Source organism: Ranitomeya imitator, chromosome 6, assembly GCF_032444005.1.
Source record: "Ranitomeya imitator isolate aRanImi1 chromosome 6, aRanImi1.pri, whole genome shotgun sequence".
Classification (NCBI taxonomy): domain Eukaryota; kingdom Metazoa; phylum Chordata; class Amphibia; order Anura; family Dendrobatidae; genus Ranitomeya; species Ranitomeya imitator.
The window spans coordinates 71,905,851-71,922,584 of record NC_091287.1 but is presented as its reverse complement, the minus strand read 5'-3'; the positions used below and the strand labels follow the sequence as shown (position 1 = coordinate 71,922,584).

The 16,734-nt window shown below is 46.9% G+C and overlaps 1 protein-coding gene across 7 annotated transcripts in view; it reads right to left on the bottom strand.

Annotated features, from left to right (window-relative positions):
- Window positions 1–16,734, bottom strand: part of KMT2C (lysine methyltransferase 2C) — a 325,549-nt gene that overhangs the window by 29,380 nt on the left and 279,435 nt on the right. For 6 of the 7 annotated variants that reach the window (XM_069729749.1, XM_069729752.1, XM_069729754.1 and 3 more), the window contains 7 exons: window positions 14,605–16,134; window positions 13,345–13,557; window positions 13,069–13,233; window positions 10,326–10,464; window positions 2,655–2,802; window positions 1,504–1,682; window positions 1,256–1,407 (listed from right to left, as the gene is read on the bottom strand). In XM_069729749.1, the coding sequence (XP_069585850.1) occupies window positions 1,256–1,407; window positions 1,504–1,682; window positions 2,655–2,802; window positions 10,326–10,464; window positions 13,069–13,233; window positions 13,345–13,557; window positions 14,605–16,134 (2,526 nt within the window). The remainder of the gene's footprint in view (window positions 1–1,255; window positions 1,408–1,503; window positions 1,683–2,654; window positions 2,803–10,325; window positions 10,465–13,068; window positions 13,234–13,344; window positions 13,558–14,604; window positions 16,135–16,734) is intronic. The other variant, XM_069729750.1, reaches the window with a different exon arrangement.

Here is a 16,734-nt window from a genome sequence, read left to right as displayed (position 1 = left end):
TCATGTCACCTTTGTATTGTAAGGTGATATCAAGCCCATGGCTTTGTAATGGAGAAGCCTCAATAAGACACCTATCCATTACTAATCCTATAGTTGTTACACGTTAAAGACACAGCCAGAATAAAGTATTTTAATGAAATAAAACAAAAGTCTTGTAGATTGTGAGCCCTCGCGGGCAGGGTCCTCATTCCTCCTGTACCAGTTATGACTTGTATTGTTTAAGATTATTGTACTTGTTTTCATTATGTATACCCCTCCTCACATGTAAAGCGCCATGGAATAAATGGCGCTATAACAATAAATAATAATAATAATAATAATAATAATAATAATAACAGTTTCCCATATTTAACATACGCCTAATTCCTGTGATGCCTCTGTTTTCCTGCAAAGAAAATAAAATGATAAACCAACACAAATACTCCCTGTTCCGATGTAATCCATTTAGGAACTACTGTCCCACGACGATCTCCCATGTAGAGCTGTCACATCAGGAGATGTGACCGCTCTACAGGGGCCTCCGATGATACACTGCAGATAATACTCCTGCAGCGTAGTTCATCTGAGTTCGTGCTCTCACTTTACGGCACTACAGCTGCGTGAGAATTTTCTCACGCAGCGGTGCCGCAAGTGACAGGACAAACTTCGGTGATCTCTAGGCGCACACAGACACACATCTTTTGCTGTGGATTAGACTGACTCAATGGAAGTCAATGGGTGCAGAAACGCTGCAGATCCGCAAAAAGAATTGACATGCTGCGGAAAATAAAACTCTGAAAATCCGTGCGGATTTTTCCACAGCATATGCACACCAATTCTGGATTTACATAGATTAACATTGGTTGTGCACTACATTGCAAATTTGGTGCAATTCCGGGAGTCCAAAAATGCTGCGGATACGCAACAAAATCCACAACGTGTGCACATAGCCCAAGAATCTGCACATACATTCTCTCACAGAGTGGTACACAGACCTCCTATTGAGCTCATGCACGGACAGTTACAGTGACAACCTGTGCATGTACAAAACAGGCAGCCCCTGCACCCCTCCACTAGGCCGATGAGCACACACAGCCAGTCATGTCTGCAAACTGCAGACACAACTTGTCCACAAGGTTCGGCATCTGAATTTAGCTTAGGAGTGAGAATAAAACATACAGACAAAAATGTTCTCCAAGTGCTGGATAATCTAGAACATACACAGAAGGTAAAAAACAAATCTGTATACTTAACTATGGATCTACAGGTACATTACCTCAGCAGCTGTAGGGTGCAGGGTGATGGACACAGAGATAAATCCAGATTTGGGTCCATTTGGTGCTTGTGCAAACTGTGATCCAAAAAGCAGGGTACCTGCTCCTGGCTCTCTCTTCAATCCACAATCTCTGGCATCAGATCCTGGAAAGACTAAAAGAAGAGGAATCATGTAACTGGGATCCTCGTGGCCGATCTATCATCGTAAATATGGACCACCCTTATTTGATTTCTCTCAATATACGGTACCTTTTCCTGTGCTGCTCGGTAGCATTGGAATGATGGGGGAAGGTGCGGGATCTGGAGGCTCCTCTTTCACCAGCGACAAGTCTGGGTATCTGCTAATTTCCATCCCAACCACACTTTCAGGAGATGAGGAGGGCACAAAACTGTCAGGACTATCCCTGGCATCACAGTGATCCTGAACCCTGGTAAAGAGAACATACAAATTGTTAGCACTGACAAAGCATTGTACCACGTCACCAAACAAACGCTGACACAAAGTTTAAGTCTAAGTGCACACGTTGCTGAATTGCTGTGGAAATTTCCGCGGCAATTCCGCAACTCCTGCCGCGGGTATATCGCATGTGGAATTGGCATGCGTATTCCCGCTAAACACTAGCGTTTTGCAAGCGTAATTAGCTTGTAGAATGCTAGCGTTTTCCAAGCGATCTGTAGCATCGTTTGGAAAACTGATTGAAAGGTTGGTCACGCTTGTCAAACAGTGTTTGACAAGTGTGACCAACTTTTTACTATTGATGCTGCTATGCAGCATCAATAGTAAAAAGATCTAATGTTAAAAATAAAAAAATAGTTATTCTCACCTTCCGACGTCACCCTATCTCCTCAGCAGTGCACGCGGCGGCTGGGATGCTGTGTGCGAAGGACCTGGGATGACGTCACGGTCACGTGACCGCGACGTCATCGTAGGTCCTTCGCACACAGCATTCCAGCCGCCGCGTGCACCGCTGAGAGGCGGGAGGACTCCAGGGGCCATCGGAAGGTGAGTATATCACGATTCTTTATTTTAATTCTTTTTTTTTTTTTTCCAACAATTACATGGTGTCTAGTCCGTGGAAGAGAGTCTCCTCTCCTCCACCCTGGGTACCATCCGCGCATGATCCGCGTACTTCCCGCATGGTGGGCATAGCTCCAAGCGGGAAGTAAGCAGATCAATGTGTTCCTATGTGTGCGGAATCCCTGCGATTCCGCAAATTAATAAACATGCTGCGTTTTTTTCTGGAATGCATTTCCGCTTAGGAAAAAAACGCAGCATGTACATACAAAATGCGGATTGCATTCTTTTAAATAGGATGCATAATGTGAGCTTTTTTTTTTGCGTTTTTATAGCGAAAAAAACGCGAAAAATCCGGAACGTAAGCACACAGCCTACATCTCACCTCAACTCCTCCTGATTATTGTGGGGTGGAGTTGGCAAAGAAGCAGGGACATCCACTGATTTAGGTCCCTGAGTCATGGCTCTAGCCAACAAGTCATCCTGGGACCTGAAAGGCAGCTGAAATTGTTTGGGTCCCAGAGCTTTGGTAACTGAAATACAAGATAGATATAAGCACAAATATACAGGATATTTTCTTTATAAGAGAATGAAACACTTAGGGGCCCAATTCACCATTTGCAGTTTTTTTTTTAAAGTTCCATTTTGTTCTTGTGGTATTAATCATGTCTTTGTGTCAAAATCTTCGAAATGACGCATGTAGATAATGAATTTTGCAGAAAAAAAAAATTCTTTCTCTATCGCCTCATTGGGGACACAGGAACCATGGGTGTATGCTGCTGCTACTAGGAGGCTGACACTATGCACAAAAAAAAGTTAGCTCCTCCTCTGCAGTGTACACCCCACCGACTGGCATTATGCACTTCAGTTTAGCTTTGTGTCAGTAGGAGGTGGACACAGGTCTTTCATTAGACCCATATCTACCTCAGTGTGCGTCGTTTTCTTTCAGGTTTTCCGGAGGGATACAGGGTGAATAGTCACCCCGGCCACCCCGTATCCTCATAGATCCCACAGCAGGACCAAGACCCCTAGCACACAAGCGTGCTCAGAAGCCCGGTCCTGGCTCCGTCCCCCACCCACCAGAGCCTGTCGGTTGGAGGAGACGAGGACATCCATCACCCTCCCCGGTTTGTGGTTAGTAACGGACGGCGTGGGATGTTTTAGGTGAGTATTCAAAAACATACCCCTTCCCTCCTCAAATCCGGGGTAGTCAATGGGGGGTGCCTTGGGATCCCCTTTTTTCGCAGGGGGCAGAGTTTTTTTCTAGGCCTGGTCGGTCCTTCCTGACCGCAGGCAGAGTCACATGGGGCGGGGGTCGTCGCTCCTTTTGCGTGGCAGCCTTTTTTTTCTGGCAGCCGCGCTACCTTCTTTCCTGGGCTTTGCTCTCTGAGGCCGGCGCGGCTGCCTTAGAGGCAGCCGCGCTGCCTTTCCTGCGGCCGCACTGTTTTTCTCCCGGCGGCCTCACCTTTTCCTGGCGGTCGCCGGCCTCTAATTTAGGCCCCGGGGGCTACTTCTGGTGCCGCGACTCCACCCACTTGGACTCCGCCCACTTCCTGTTTCTCAGGTGGGCTTTTCTCCTCCCTGTATCCACCGATGCCTTGCTCATCTTCGGCGAGCTCCGCCCCCAGCGCCATCTTGGTGCCCCTGGCCAGGCGGTTAGCTCCGCCCACCACCTCTTGTGCCGCTGTAGATATTTTCTTTTCGGCTCCAGGAATGTCTTGCCCTGCCCCCTCCAAAAGTGCAGATCTTGGCATCCCAACGGTTCCGGTGATATCTTGCGGTCGCCTGAGCCCTGTAGCAGGCTCCGGACAGGAGAGGGTCCCAGAGTTTTTCCCTGACTGCCTGTACACCTGCCTGAAGGACCATCGCTCCTGAAGACCATCTTCAAAATCGTGCAGCCTTACTTCTAGAAGTCGCTTCACCTGACGTGAGTAGCTCTGCACTGCAGACTTGACTCTCTCCTCTGCCCTCCCGTTCCCGTAACCTGGCATTTCCCTGGGGCTCGTTCGCCATGTCTAATTCTAAGGGCCTCCTCTTCTTCCTCTGCCTTAGTCACTTTGTGTGTTCGTTTTTTTTTTTTTTTTAACTGCAAGCTCTGTCAGGCCTGCAGCAACCCCATTATGCCCACCGCCCATGACCCCCCTGCTTCTCTGCTGGAGAGCGCAGCCCCCACCCTAGCCTGGGCCTCCTCTCTGTCACAATCGGTAGCAGATCTAACACGGGTTTCTCTGACCCTTGTGTTCGTAATCGATCGGCTGCCCCTGCAAACCTCCTCAGTAGCCAGCGGATCGCAGGAAGCTCCGTCAGAGACTTCCAATATAGGCAGCAAAAGATCCAGGCAGGAACGCCGGTCTGAATCCTCTTCCCGTTGAGTCAGGCGAGGCGTTCCCTGATGCGCCTTTGGAGAATAATTTGGAGCTGGACTCGAACCAAATCGCTACCATGAGGGATAAGGTTCAGAGTCTCATTGGAGCGATCAATCGGACCTGCGGCATCAAAGATCCCTCTACGGAACCCGCAGATCAGGCGGTTTCGTTTAGACGGTCTAAACCACCTCCCAAGGTTTTCGCTCCTCATCCTGAATTTGATGAGCTTCTAGCCCGAGAAAGAGAGAATCCGACCAGTAGCTTTCAAAGAGGAAATCGCCTTGGCGTCTTATATCCTTTTCTCCGGATCTCATCGCCAGCGGGACCGTTTCTCCCTCTGTGGACCCACCAGTGTCTAGACTATCAACAAACACCGTCCTCCCGCTGTCTGGTGGAGCGTCACTGAAAGATTCCAACGATAGAATCATAGAATTCTTTGCCAAGTCGGCCTTCCAAGCGGCCGCGTCTACCCTATGTCCGATCTTTGCTTCCATCTGGGTTGCGAAGTCTATATCCGAATGGGCCTAAAAACTTCGTCTGGGCATCCTGGCCGGAGCCACACCAGAACAGCTGGCGGATTGCTCTACACAGATTTCCCATGCTGGGGAATATTTAGTTTATGCTTCCCTGGATGCCGCGTCTTGTGTTGCTCAGGCGTCCAGTAACGTTGTTGCCATTCGTCGCACCGTTTGGCTTAAGGCCTGGCAGGCGGATCTGTCATCTGTCATCTAAAAAGTCCCTTACCAGCCTGCCTTTTTTCAAGGATCACGTCCTTTGGTTCCAAGCTGGACCAAATTATTAAGCACCCCCCCTAGGCAACAATTTCTGTCCTTTCGGCCCTTTTTGTCATTTCGTGGCGTCAGATTTCTTTTCCCAACAGCAGAAGCCACAGGCACATCAAGAGAAGAAGGTATCCTTCAGACCTACCCCTTCCTGGCATTCCCACTACTCCCAAGGTAGATCCTCCAGGTCTATGAAAGGAAGTTCCACCTTGGCATGACTCCCGACTAGTCCCCAGCCTACTTCCCAAGCTGGGCAGCAGTCTCCTCTTCTTCAGGGACGTCTGGATCACCTCAGTAGAGGACGCATGGGTCAGGGAAGTTGTATCATCAGGATACAAAATAGAGTTCATTTCACGGTCACGGGATCGTTTCTTCGAATTCTGACCTCCAAGAGACCCCGCTCTGTCCCGGGTTTCCTTGCAGTGATCGCTCCCCTTCTCAAGTCCGGGGTAATCGTTCCCGTCCAAGAAAAGAAAGGTTCACAGGGTTCTATTCAAATCTTTTTGTGGTACCGAAAAAAGGCGGTGTCACGGATCCCTTCTCCGTGGTGTCACTAATTTGTCACGTGCCCGTTCTCACACGTGTCTTGGGGTTGTGCCTGCAAGGGTTATCTATCTCCCCTCTCTCAGTCCAGCATTCAACCCCTGCCCTATGCTGTAATCGGAGCATAAATCACACACCGACCCAGGCCACACACCCGCTCATACACGCTGCCACCACTCACCGAATACACGGGCGATGAGTCCCAGACTATTAATACTAGTAATGTCTATCACTCATAAGGCTCACACACCTTAGGCGATGGATTCTTTTAGAACATTCAAGGTTCAACTTGTTAAAGTTTTATACTTTAATAACAAAAGGTTCAATGCTTACAATAAGAAAAAGGTATAAAAATATAATAAAAAAAGACATACAACTTATGCAAAACAGTATAAAATAAAGAGGAGAACTTACAAAAATTATGTAACTGGTAGTTGCTTTCTGCTCCCTGAGGGTAGGATGAATGTAGATTGGATCACACCAGCTTCCCAGGCTGCCCCCATCATGTGAACACAATTCTGTCTGCAGCCTAAATTTATAACTTTGGTCTGGAGGTCAGGTTTTTAGACCGGCCCCCTCAGGTTAATATCATAATTGCTGGCTTTCTGATTGGCCACGGCCGCGCTACTAATGAATATATTATTTTTCTCTTGAGACACTTGTGAAAATGTTCTCAGGAATAGATACCTCAGGCCACAATTAACATCTCCCCTCCAAGCACTAGGAGGTGTCAAGTGTTCCTTTCTTCTTGGCCCTAGCCAGACCTCCTGGTGAGATATGGAGACACAATTTCTACTAGTCCCAAGGAAGTTCCTATTAATACCTAGGTGCGACTTGCCTGCAGGACAGATGTTACATTATCACTAGTCACACATATAACCCTAGACATATGTCACTACATATATATATATACATACATACATATACACATATACATATATATACATATACATATATATATATATATATATATATATATACACACACACACATTTCACCACAGACGGCAAGGTTCACCCCATTCTGGATCTCAAGTTGCTGAACAGGAGGGTTCATCATAGACACTTCAGGATGGAATTCCTTCGTTTAGTGATTGCTTCCATGGAGGCTCAGGAATTTCTGTGCTCCATAGACATCCAGCATGCCTACCTCCATGTCCCAATTTTCCCAGGACACCAGAGATTCCTACGTTTTGCAGTACATCAGGACCATTTTCAGTTTGTCACCCTGTCGTTCGATCTCGCAACCGCTCCCAGGGTTTTCACGAAGATCATGGCAGCGCTGATAGCCATCTTGAGGGTCAGGGGCCTGGTACTTTTTCCATACCTCAACGACATCCTCATCAAGGCTCCGTCATTTTCTCAGGCTCACAAAAGTCTGTCCATTGTCCTCAACATTCTAGCCCGTTTCGGGTGGCTGGTCAACAGGAAGAAATCCTGCCTTATTCCTTCTCAGCGCCTCGTATTTCTGGGCATGCTCTTTGACACTCGTCAGACCAGTCTTCCTTCCCGAAGACAAGAGATCCATCCTTCGTCGGGAAGCTTGCTTCCCCCAGGGTCCTCGGCTTTCCTTCTTCCAATCGGCCATGGAGGTTCTGGGGAGGATTGTTGCAACATCGGAAGCGATTCCCTTCGCCCAATTTCACTCCAGACCTTTTTAGCAAGCTATTCTCTCACAGCGGGACAGGTCTGTCTTCTCCCTGGATCGTCCGATTCGGCTTTCGCCTCGGGTCAAACGAACCCTCAACTGGGCGCTGACACCTCTCATCTCTCAGGGCAGGTCCTTCCTCCCAGTTTTCTGGCAGGTGGTTACGACGGATGCCAGCCTTTTCGGCTGGGGTGCGGTGTTTCGTCGCCTTATTGTTCAGGGTCGTTGGTCGGCGCAGGAGTTATCTCTGCCGAGCAATGCCCTCGAGATTCATCCATCTTTCTGCCTCTTCTTCACTGGGAAAAGGATTTTCAGGTGTCTGCCAATTCGAAACCACGGACAGTGCCACAACAGAGGCATGTCAACCACAGGGGGGGGGGGGGGTGTTGACTCGGAGTTCTCTGGCCTCGGCTGAGGTATCCAAGATATTCTTTTGGGCAGAGGCAACGGTCCCGGTGATATCCGCAGTGCATATCTCCGGTGAGGACAATTGGGCCGCCGTCTTCCTCAGCCGCGAGGAGAATGGTCCTTGCATCAGGAGGTCTTTAATCGGAATTGTCTCCAATGGGGGACTCCAGATGTGGACCTCACGGCGCCCCGAATGAGCAGGAAGGTCCCTCGGTTCGTCTCCAGGCCCCGCGATCTTCTCGCAGTGGGAGTCGACGTTCTGGCCATTCCTTGGTCGCAGTTCATGTTCCCCTGTTTCCACCCCTGCCCTTGCTTCCCAAGCTGTTGAAAAAGATCAAGGCGGCAGGGGTGCCGGTCATTCTTATGGCCCCGGATTGGCCCAGGAGATCTTGGTTTGCGGAGATCGTCAATCTTCTCGCGAACGTCCCCTCGCGGCTTCCAGACAGTCCCGATCTGCTGTCTCAGGGCCCGATCTCCCACCCGAATTCTCGGTCGCTCAGTTTAATGGCGTGGCTGTTGAGACCGCAGTTCTAAGAGCGTCCGGCCTTTCAGATCGGGTGTTTTACACTATGATTAAGGCTAGGAAGCCTTTGTCTTCCAGGATCTACTGTTTCACCCAGAAGGCTTACTTCCGTTGGTGCGTGTCCAACCGCGTTTCACCTATGTCCTTTTCCCTTCCTTACATTTTGGCCTTCCTTCAGGCAGGACTGGATGCGGGCCTTGCCCTTCGTTCCCTAAAGGGCCAGGTTTCTGCGCTCTCCATTCTCTTCCAGAAGATGTTATCTTCTCGGCCACAGGTTAAGACCTTTCTTCAGGGAGTAGCCCAGGCTGTCCCTCTGTACAGGGCTCCTGGGGATTCATGGGATCTTAATCTTGTTCTGGTGGTTCTGAAGGGTTCCCCCTTTGAGTCTCTCAGGGAGGTTTCCCTGTCAGTTCTATCATGGAAGGTGCCCTTTTCTTGTGACCATCACCTCTATCCAGCGCATTTCGGAGTTGGCGGCCCTTTGTCGACCTCCTCTCTTGGTTATCCACCAGGACAAGGTGGTGCTGAGGCCTCCGCCTGCCTTCCTTCCTAAGGTGGCATCCACCTTTCACCTCAAGGAGGACATCGGCCTACCTTCCTTTTGTCCAGCTCCGACTCATCCTCTGGAGCGATCGTTGATCTACCTAGTTAGAACGGCCTCTTTCCGGGAGACGGATTCCTTTTTCGTCATTCCCGATAGCACGAGTAGAGGCCTGCCGGCTTTCAAGGCGACTACTACTTGCTGGATCAGAACGGCAATTTTGGAGGCTTACCGGGTCAAGAACAGAGTGCCCTCTCCTGGGATTAAGGCTCACTCTACCCGGGCAGTCGACGCCTCCTGAGCGGTGCACAACAGGGCTTCCGCCCTTTAGCTTTGCAAAGTGGTAACCTGGTCTTCCATCCACACGTTCGCCGAATTTTACAAGGTCCATACCTACGCTTTGGCGGACGCCAGCCTAGGTAGAAGGTTCTTGCAGGCGGCAGTGGTTAGTTCTCTGACCTGATGGAAGTCTGTTTTCCCACCCCAGGGATGGCTTTGGGACGTCCCATGGTTCCTGTTTCCCCCAATGAGGCGATAAAGAAAACAGGATTTTTCGTTGCTTACCGTAAAATCTGTTTCTCGGTGCCTTCATTGGGGGGGACACAGCACCCTCCTATATTATTCAGTTTCTGTTATTCTGTGTTCTATGACTGTTCTCATGCTTAGAGTTCTCATATTTGTGATTGTTATCTCAACTTTATTGTTTTTTCTCCTACTGCTTTCTCACTAACTGAAATGCATAATGCAAGTCGGTGGGGTGTACACTGCAGAGGAGGAGCTAACTTTTTTGTGCATAGTGTCAGCCTCCTAGTGGCAGCAGCATACACCCATGGTTCCTGTGTCCCCCAATGAAGGCTCTGAGAAACAGATTTTATGGTAAGCAACCAAAAATCCTGTTTATGGTGTTTAACCATTCTGGGGATTTTTTTTCTAGCAACCAAAATTGCTGGTTTAGCAAAAATGTTGCAAAATTTGTGCAATTTTTTTTTTTTAAATGGAACATAATTTGAACAAACATTTAAAAAGTTGCAATTGATGAATCCACTGAAATCACCCAAAAATATGAAACTGTCCACAATGACGAGCATGAAGAGAAAGAACACAAAAAATAAAATAGTCTTTAAAAAAGCACAAATTCTAAGAATTAATGTGCAAATGAAAATCAGGTGACATGAAATATAAAAAAAGGCACAAAATGCAATAATGAATGAATCTTTTCAGAAGAAGAAGCTAAACTCATTTATACCATGGCCCCCAAGAATGGCAGCCTTTCCTGCCAGCTCTTCAGTGGTGGCAAAGCCATTCACCATCTTCTGGCAGGCCACTGGCGGTGGAGTGGGAGGCAGAGAAGCCGGAGGAGTGGGAGGATTGCTGAGATTATTTTGCTGTAAAACAGATAATATACATCACCATTAGTGATGAGCGAACATGGTCAGATAAGGTATCTTCTGTTTTTTCTTATTTTTTCATATTATAAACACTTTCTTTTCCCACTTTTAACAATTTTTATTAGTCCCCTTAGGGGACTTGAAGCTGTGATCATCTGAAGGTGATTTTCTCTATACATAGCAGTGCTGATAGCACAAACTGTCTCCTATGAACGCCGGCCACAGGCTGGCTTTCACAGAAGAATCGTAATGACAGGCACTGGGTCATCAGCAGACCCCTGGGTGACATAGCAACCCATCGACGACCCGCTATCACATCATGGGCACACCAATAGAATGACGCACTCACTGTCAGCACGTGTTAAATGCTGCCGTCAGAGATTGACAGCGGGATTTAACAGCAACTGATTAAATCAACCATCAAGCAGGGAAAGATGCTGGCTATGAGTGCGAACCCGCATCCAATCAAGTACATCACTTTTGACGTATTCGTGCCGTATTTTTCGGACTATAAGACGCACTGGACTATAAGACGCACCTAGGTTTTAGAGGAGGAAATTAGGAAAAAAATTAAACAAAAAATGTGGTGAATTCTATACTTAATACCTCCCATCCTGGTATGCGTGGCCCCAATCCTTATCCTGGCATGCGTGGCCCCAATCCTTACCCTGGTATGCGTGGCCCCAATCCTTACTCTGGTATGCGTGGCCCCAATCCTTACCCTGATATGCGTGGCCCCAATCCTTACCATGGTATGCGTGGACCCAATCCTTACCGTGGTATGCGTGGACCCAATCCTTACCCTGATATGCGTGGCCCCAATCCTTACCTTGATATGCGTGGCCCCAATCCTTACCTTGGTATGCATGGCCCCAATCTTTAACCTGGTAGGCATGGCCCCAATCCTTACCATGGTATACAGGGCCCCAATCCTTATATTGGTATGATAGGCCCCAATCCCTATCGTGGTATGCAGGGCCCTCATCTCAGTCCTGGTATGATAGGCCCCATCCTTATCCTGCTATTATTGGCCCCCTTCCCCATCCTGGTATGCTTCGCCCCCAGCAGAAAAAAAGCAGCTGCTTTATGCTTGCGAGCAGCATATGGCAGTGACGTCATGCGATGCTTACAAGCCGCCAGGGACAGCTGTCGGAATGCTCACTGTTTTCCAAGTCGGGACTGTGTGCGTGTCAGCCACAGGGTTCTTGCAGCTGCCGGGCTTCACGTGAGCCGCTACTAAAGGTAAGGAATATTTATTGCATTCCAAGCCTATGGGTGTGGAATGCAGTGAATATTAATTGCCTTAAGTAGCCGACACACTCGAACGCCGGGCAGCTGCGGCTAACACTGTGCTCGCTATTAAAGAGAAATGAATATTCACTCCTTTCCACGCTCATGGGCATGGAATGGAGTGAATATTCATTTCTCTTTAGCAGCGGGCACAGGAGTTCGCCATACAGCCGGCTCCTGCCTTCTGTGACCCGCTGCTCCTCCACCTCAGCCAGATTAGGGACATCTGGACTATAAAATGCACTCCCCATTTTCCTCTACATTTTTGGAGGAAAAAAAATGTGTGTTCTAGACTGAACAATACGGTACCTTAACAGTTGTGAAGGGGATAAAGAGGTTGGCGACAAGTTTTTTATTGATGGTCTATCGTTGGGATAAACTGGCAATATTTGATCAGTGAAGGGGCAACTCAGGCACCCTTGCTGCTCGGTAACAGCTGATTGGAAGGGTGTCCCACTGCTAAAGATCAGATATTGATGGTCCGTCCCAAGGATAACCCACTAATTAAAATGAAGAGGCCAAACTCTCATTATAATTTACTTAAAAGTCAGTTAGTTTACAAAAAAATATACTTTTTGGGGGGATTATAAAGAATTTAAAAATAGTGTTTTTTTTTTTGTTTTTTTTTAAGGTGCCTTGGATCTTTAACTGGCAGCCTTAGTCCAGGATTCAGTAGCTCTACGTCTGCCCCAGGTGTTGGCAGATATATGTTAGGGGGGCTGGCCTGTAGCTAAGCCAGTAACTTCTCTTTCAAGGCTGATGTATAAACCGAAAAGAGAGCCGGCTTAGTAATTGAATTGAGCAGTCAGCCTTCACATGCAGCTCTGATATCACATGACGTGCCAACAAAGGGCATGAAGTGGCGCTTCCAAATTTGCCAAACGCTGACAGCTGAAGATCAGCACACCGAAAAAATACAACAATTAGGTTTTTTTCCCCAGAATTTTATTCTGAAAATATCTGGAAATTGTATGGATGGCCAGTGACTATTACTCAGCCCTGACACCATCTACAGTATCGCTGTGAAGCTTATTGACCATGATGGATGTTGAGCACTTCCGATTATGGATTTCCCACAGTGGTATTGGGGAAGCGGTAGGCCTAGGTGCTTGTTCTATTGTTCTGATGCCTGTAATTACAGTGTAGGTGAACAGTGAGGCAAGTAGCAGATTCTACAAATTATTGATGTTGTTCGTCATTCGGATACAGGAGGTAGAGTCGGAGAAACAAGCTTTTACGATTTAATTTTCCAACCACCAATGTTTTAAATCTCATCTCCCCCTTCAAACTTGGAAAAAAGAATGTACACACCTTAAAGATAAGCTGAGAATAGTAATCAGATACGCCGTCAAGAGAAGCACAGCCGAAAGATCCCAGCAGCCGACTCCCGGCACTCATTGGGCCAGTTCCATAAGGGAGAAATTGTGCAAAATTGATTCCAACTATTGGCTCAATTAGTGGAAGCAAAGAAAGCTGCTAAAGAAAAGAAATTAAGAAAATGTTACTGGTAAAGGATTAATACTCAGGTCATCAAAAAATGCTTTATGTTTTTAGAACATAGCGAATGGCGTTGCTGGGATTAGTTACCTGCTTTATTTGGCTGAAGGTCTCGGAGTTAGAAAATATGGCTGTCTTAGGCTCTTCCTCCTTCTTCCTTTTCTTAGATCGAGGAGCTGGCTTCTCTGCTGTCCTCTGTACCCGCTTGTTTCTTGGTTTCTTCTTCTCAATTTCAAAATCCGGTCTTGGAAGCAAGTTCTGGTTGACAGTAAAGCTGACCAGCTCTTTGTTGTCTGGGAAATGCTAGAAAACACAAAGCGGGGCATTTAGTACTGCGGTCTTGTGCTAGAGCTGAAAACTAGGCCTGGCAGTAGAGGAGCTCCATTATTAAGATTTGTGCCAGCAGCATGATCAAACTCGTGCATCGCTCTACACATAGGACACTTCCTTATTTAACCCCTTGGTTGGCTTACTCTACACTTGGCCCCTTCACACACATTAGCTGAGCATTACATCTGCAGTCTAGTGAATCACAATAAATCCATACAACGCATATACGCCGGCAAATTTGAGCCACAATTCAAACCCATTTCGGCCTTCTTGACCGTATGTTTCACCCCACAACTGGGACTGTCAGGGTTTCTGTCTGAAATAAATTTGCAGCATTGCACTTTTTTTTTTTTTTTTAGCATTTTCAATGTACTTGGAGTTTTTTTTTCCTTATTTCCAGTACTTTGAATGATGAAATGAATGGGGTCATTCAAAAGTACAACTTGCTCAGCAAAAAAACAAGCCCTCAACGCTGTTATAGCTTTTGCATGAAGTGGAAGAAAAAAAAAATGAGAGTACGAGAACGTTAAATTGCCAAGTCGGAAACGGGGTAACGATCAAGCACAGCATTCGCTCAGCAATCTGCCTGTTCAAACAGTATTGCACTCCCAACCGATGGAGCAAAAAAAAAAAAATTACTGGACCTTGGGGAAGGTGAGCAAGCCAGCCAGAACAAACCCTCTATTTACACAGGACCACCAATATTACACTCACTTTTTCTATTTTAGCTTAGATAATAAGCTGTTAAAACCCATTTTTAATTAATTAAAAAAAAAAAAAAAAAGCTCATGGAGATTTTGCTTCAAATCTGCACAGCAGTCACATATATTGCTCCAGATTTCATGCTATGCGATGATGGCTGAATTTCATGCAAAGTTAGTAAGTGGACGACATTTGGTCACATAATTTTCGCACTGCTGGTACAGTAGAAATCTGCGAGTGTTCTGCCCAGAAAACAAGGAGCATGTCCACCTCATGAGGACAAATCCTTGCACTAGGTGAAACCATAGCTCAACTCACCAGTGCATTGCCCGATCTTCCTGTGGACTTCAAATCGAAGGGACCATCTTCAATTGACTGTAAACGTTGCTCAGATTTTTGAGGCAACAGGACCGGTTGTTTCTTGTTTTTGAGCAAGTGTTTTAGTAACTCATTTCCAGATTCCAGTTTTCCTGAGGGGCTGGAGGCAGTGTGAGAAGCTATTTCTGTGGAAAGTGCATTGTGCGATGTGGCTTTATCATCTTCAGTCTTAAGCCCGACTGATGGCTGCTTTACTTTAGAGTCAGAGTCCTCTGGAGATTGATCTCCTTCCACCGGCTCCAGTTTAATTTCCTGAATATTAAGGATGCCCTTGGTGTGCAGACGACTGTCCTCTTGGTCTAGTCTGGGTTCCTGAAGTATCGGATTCACATCTTTAGGGAGAAGTGGCCCTTCAGTATTTACAGAGCTATTGTTTGCTGTGTTGGGTGTTGATGAACGTATTAAGTCAGCCCCATGTTCTCCTTGAAGATCATTCATGACACTGACTGTTGGGGTTGATGCTTCCGAGATACTTGGCGTTAGTGGAGCAGTGGAATCAGATCGTGGCGTTGATGGAGGTGATTTTAAAGAATCGGAGTCTTCTTCCTTTTTCTTCTTTCGCTGTCTTTTCTTTTTTCCTTTCTCTTCTGGAATGATATCAGAATATAACTGTATGAGAGACTGGCTCGGACTCTGGAAGTTTGACGAACTTGCAGGCCTGTCCGGTCCACAAGGGTTTCCATTGTCCGCAACAGTTGATGAGTTGGAGACATTTGGCATTAAGGGGGTATGTGGAAATCCAGTCTGATTGTCTTGACCATATGGGGAAAGTTCTAAAGATCTTTTATCAGGGGTTTGAACAAAAGGTGCAGCAGGAGGAGAGTTACCTACATTTGGATGGGTCACTCCATGTACCATTGGAGATTGCTCTTGGCTAGACTGTTCAAGGAAGTCATTGGGCAAGTCAGAACTGAAGAAAGTCATTTGTGACAAAGGTCTATTATTGGTGTCCGGACCCACTATGCCATGTTGCTCCATTTCTAACCTTTGCTGCAATGCTCTCTGACGATCCACCTCCTGCATGAGTTGAATTCTTTGCCGTTCCTGTTGTTCCCGCAATCGTTCTTTCCTCTCCCTCTCTTGGAACGTTTCGCTGAAGGGGTTGTTGTCATCAAACTCAACCCTAGGTGGGGCATTGGGGTTTACAGCAGCAGCAGGACTGGTTGCTTCAGTACTGACAGGACGTGGCATCTTAGGTGGATTTACTGGTGTGGCACCTCTAGGCGGGGGCTGCCACCCTTGCATGTTTGGCATCCTCGGCTGATTGGGTTGGCCTGATATAGGCCCTGGAGGGTGCAGTGCTTGTGGAACAGGAAAGCCAGGAGCATTCACTGGCCGCGGCCCTCCCACTGTCATCATCGCTGGCGGTGGCAGGACTCCAGGCAGTAAAGGTGCTACTGAAAACTGCTGCTGCTGCTTATTTCTGTATTCTTCTATAAGCTCTGTATGTTCTTTCTGCTGTTTTCGTATCTATTAGAGAGTAAATAAATGATATTGTCAAAGCAAATCCAGAGTCGCATTAAAATAAGTGACGGCTCGCTACTTAAAAGCAAACGTGTGTTACACGGGCGAGTACAGGTCTGGTCACATATTCGCTTATGTGTAGGTTGTGTGCCTGGAGAGAAGCCAACATACATGCTAGATGTGTCAACAGGGCGTCTTTAGGTGACACACATGCCAAATGTGTCCATATGGCACCCTTTTCAAATGGAGGATAAAAAAGTGTGCAAAATTTTGGCATCTGTCTCATAATGTGTCAGAAAAAAAAACACATGGAACAACATGTGATAGGACTATGCTATGTTCATCCAGTGAAGGCCAGTAAAAAGAATGTGAGACTGCTGGTGACTTATGCAACTACATGGTATCCATCAAACGTATATGTAACAAGCGCTTCAATAATTTTTCAGGACTTATTTGTTAAAAATATTTAATTGAAGTCTCTAAGTTCTGGTTGCCTAATGAGTATTTGGCAAACCTAGGATTTGAAGTTAAAATGTAATCAGAGTTTCACTATGTAATCTGAGAGCAGCATGATGTGAGACGACTATTCCAGCGCTTTATCACTTA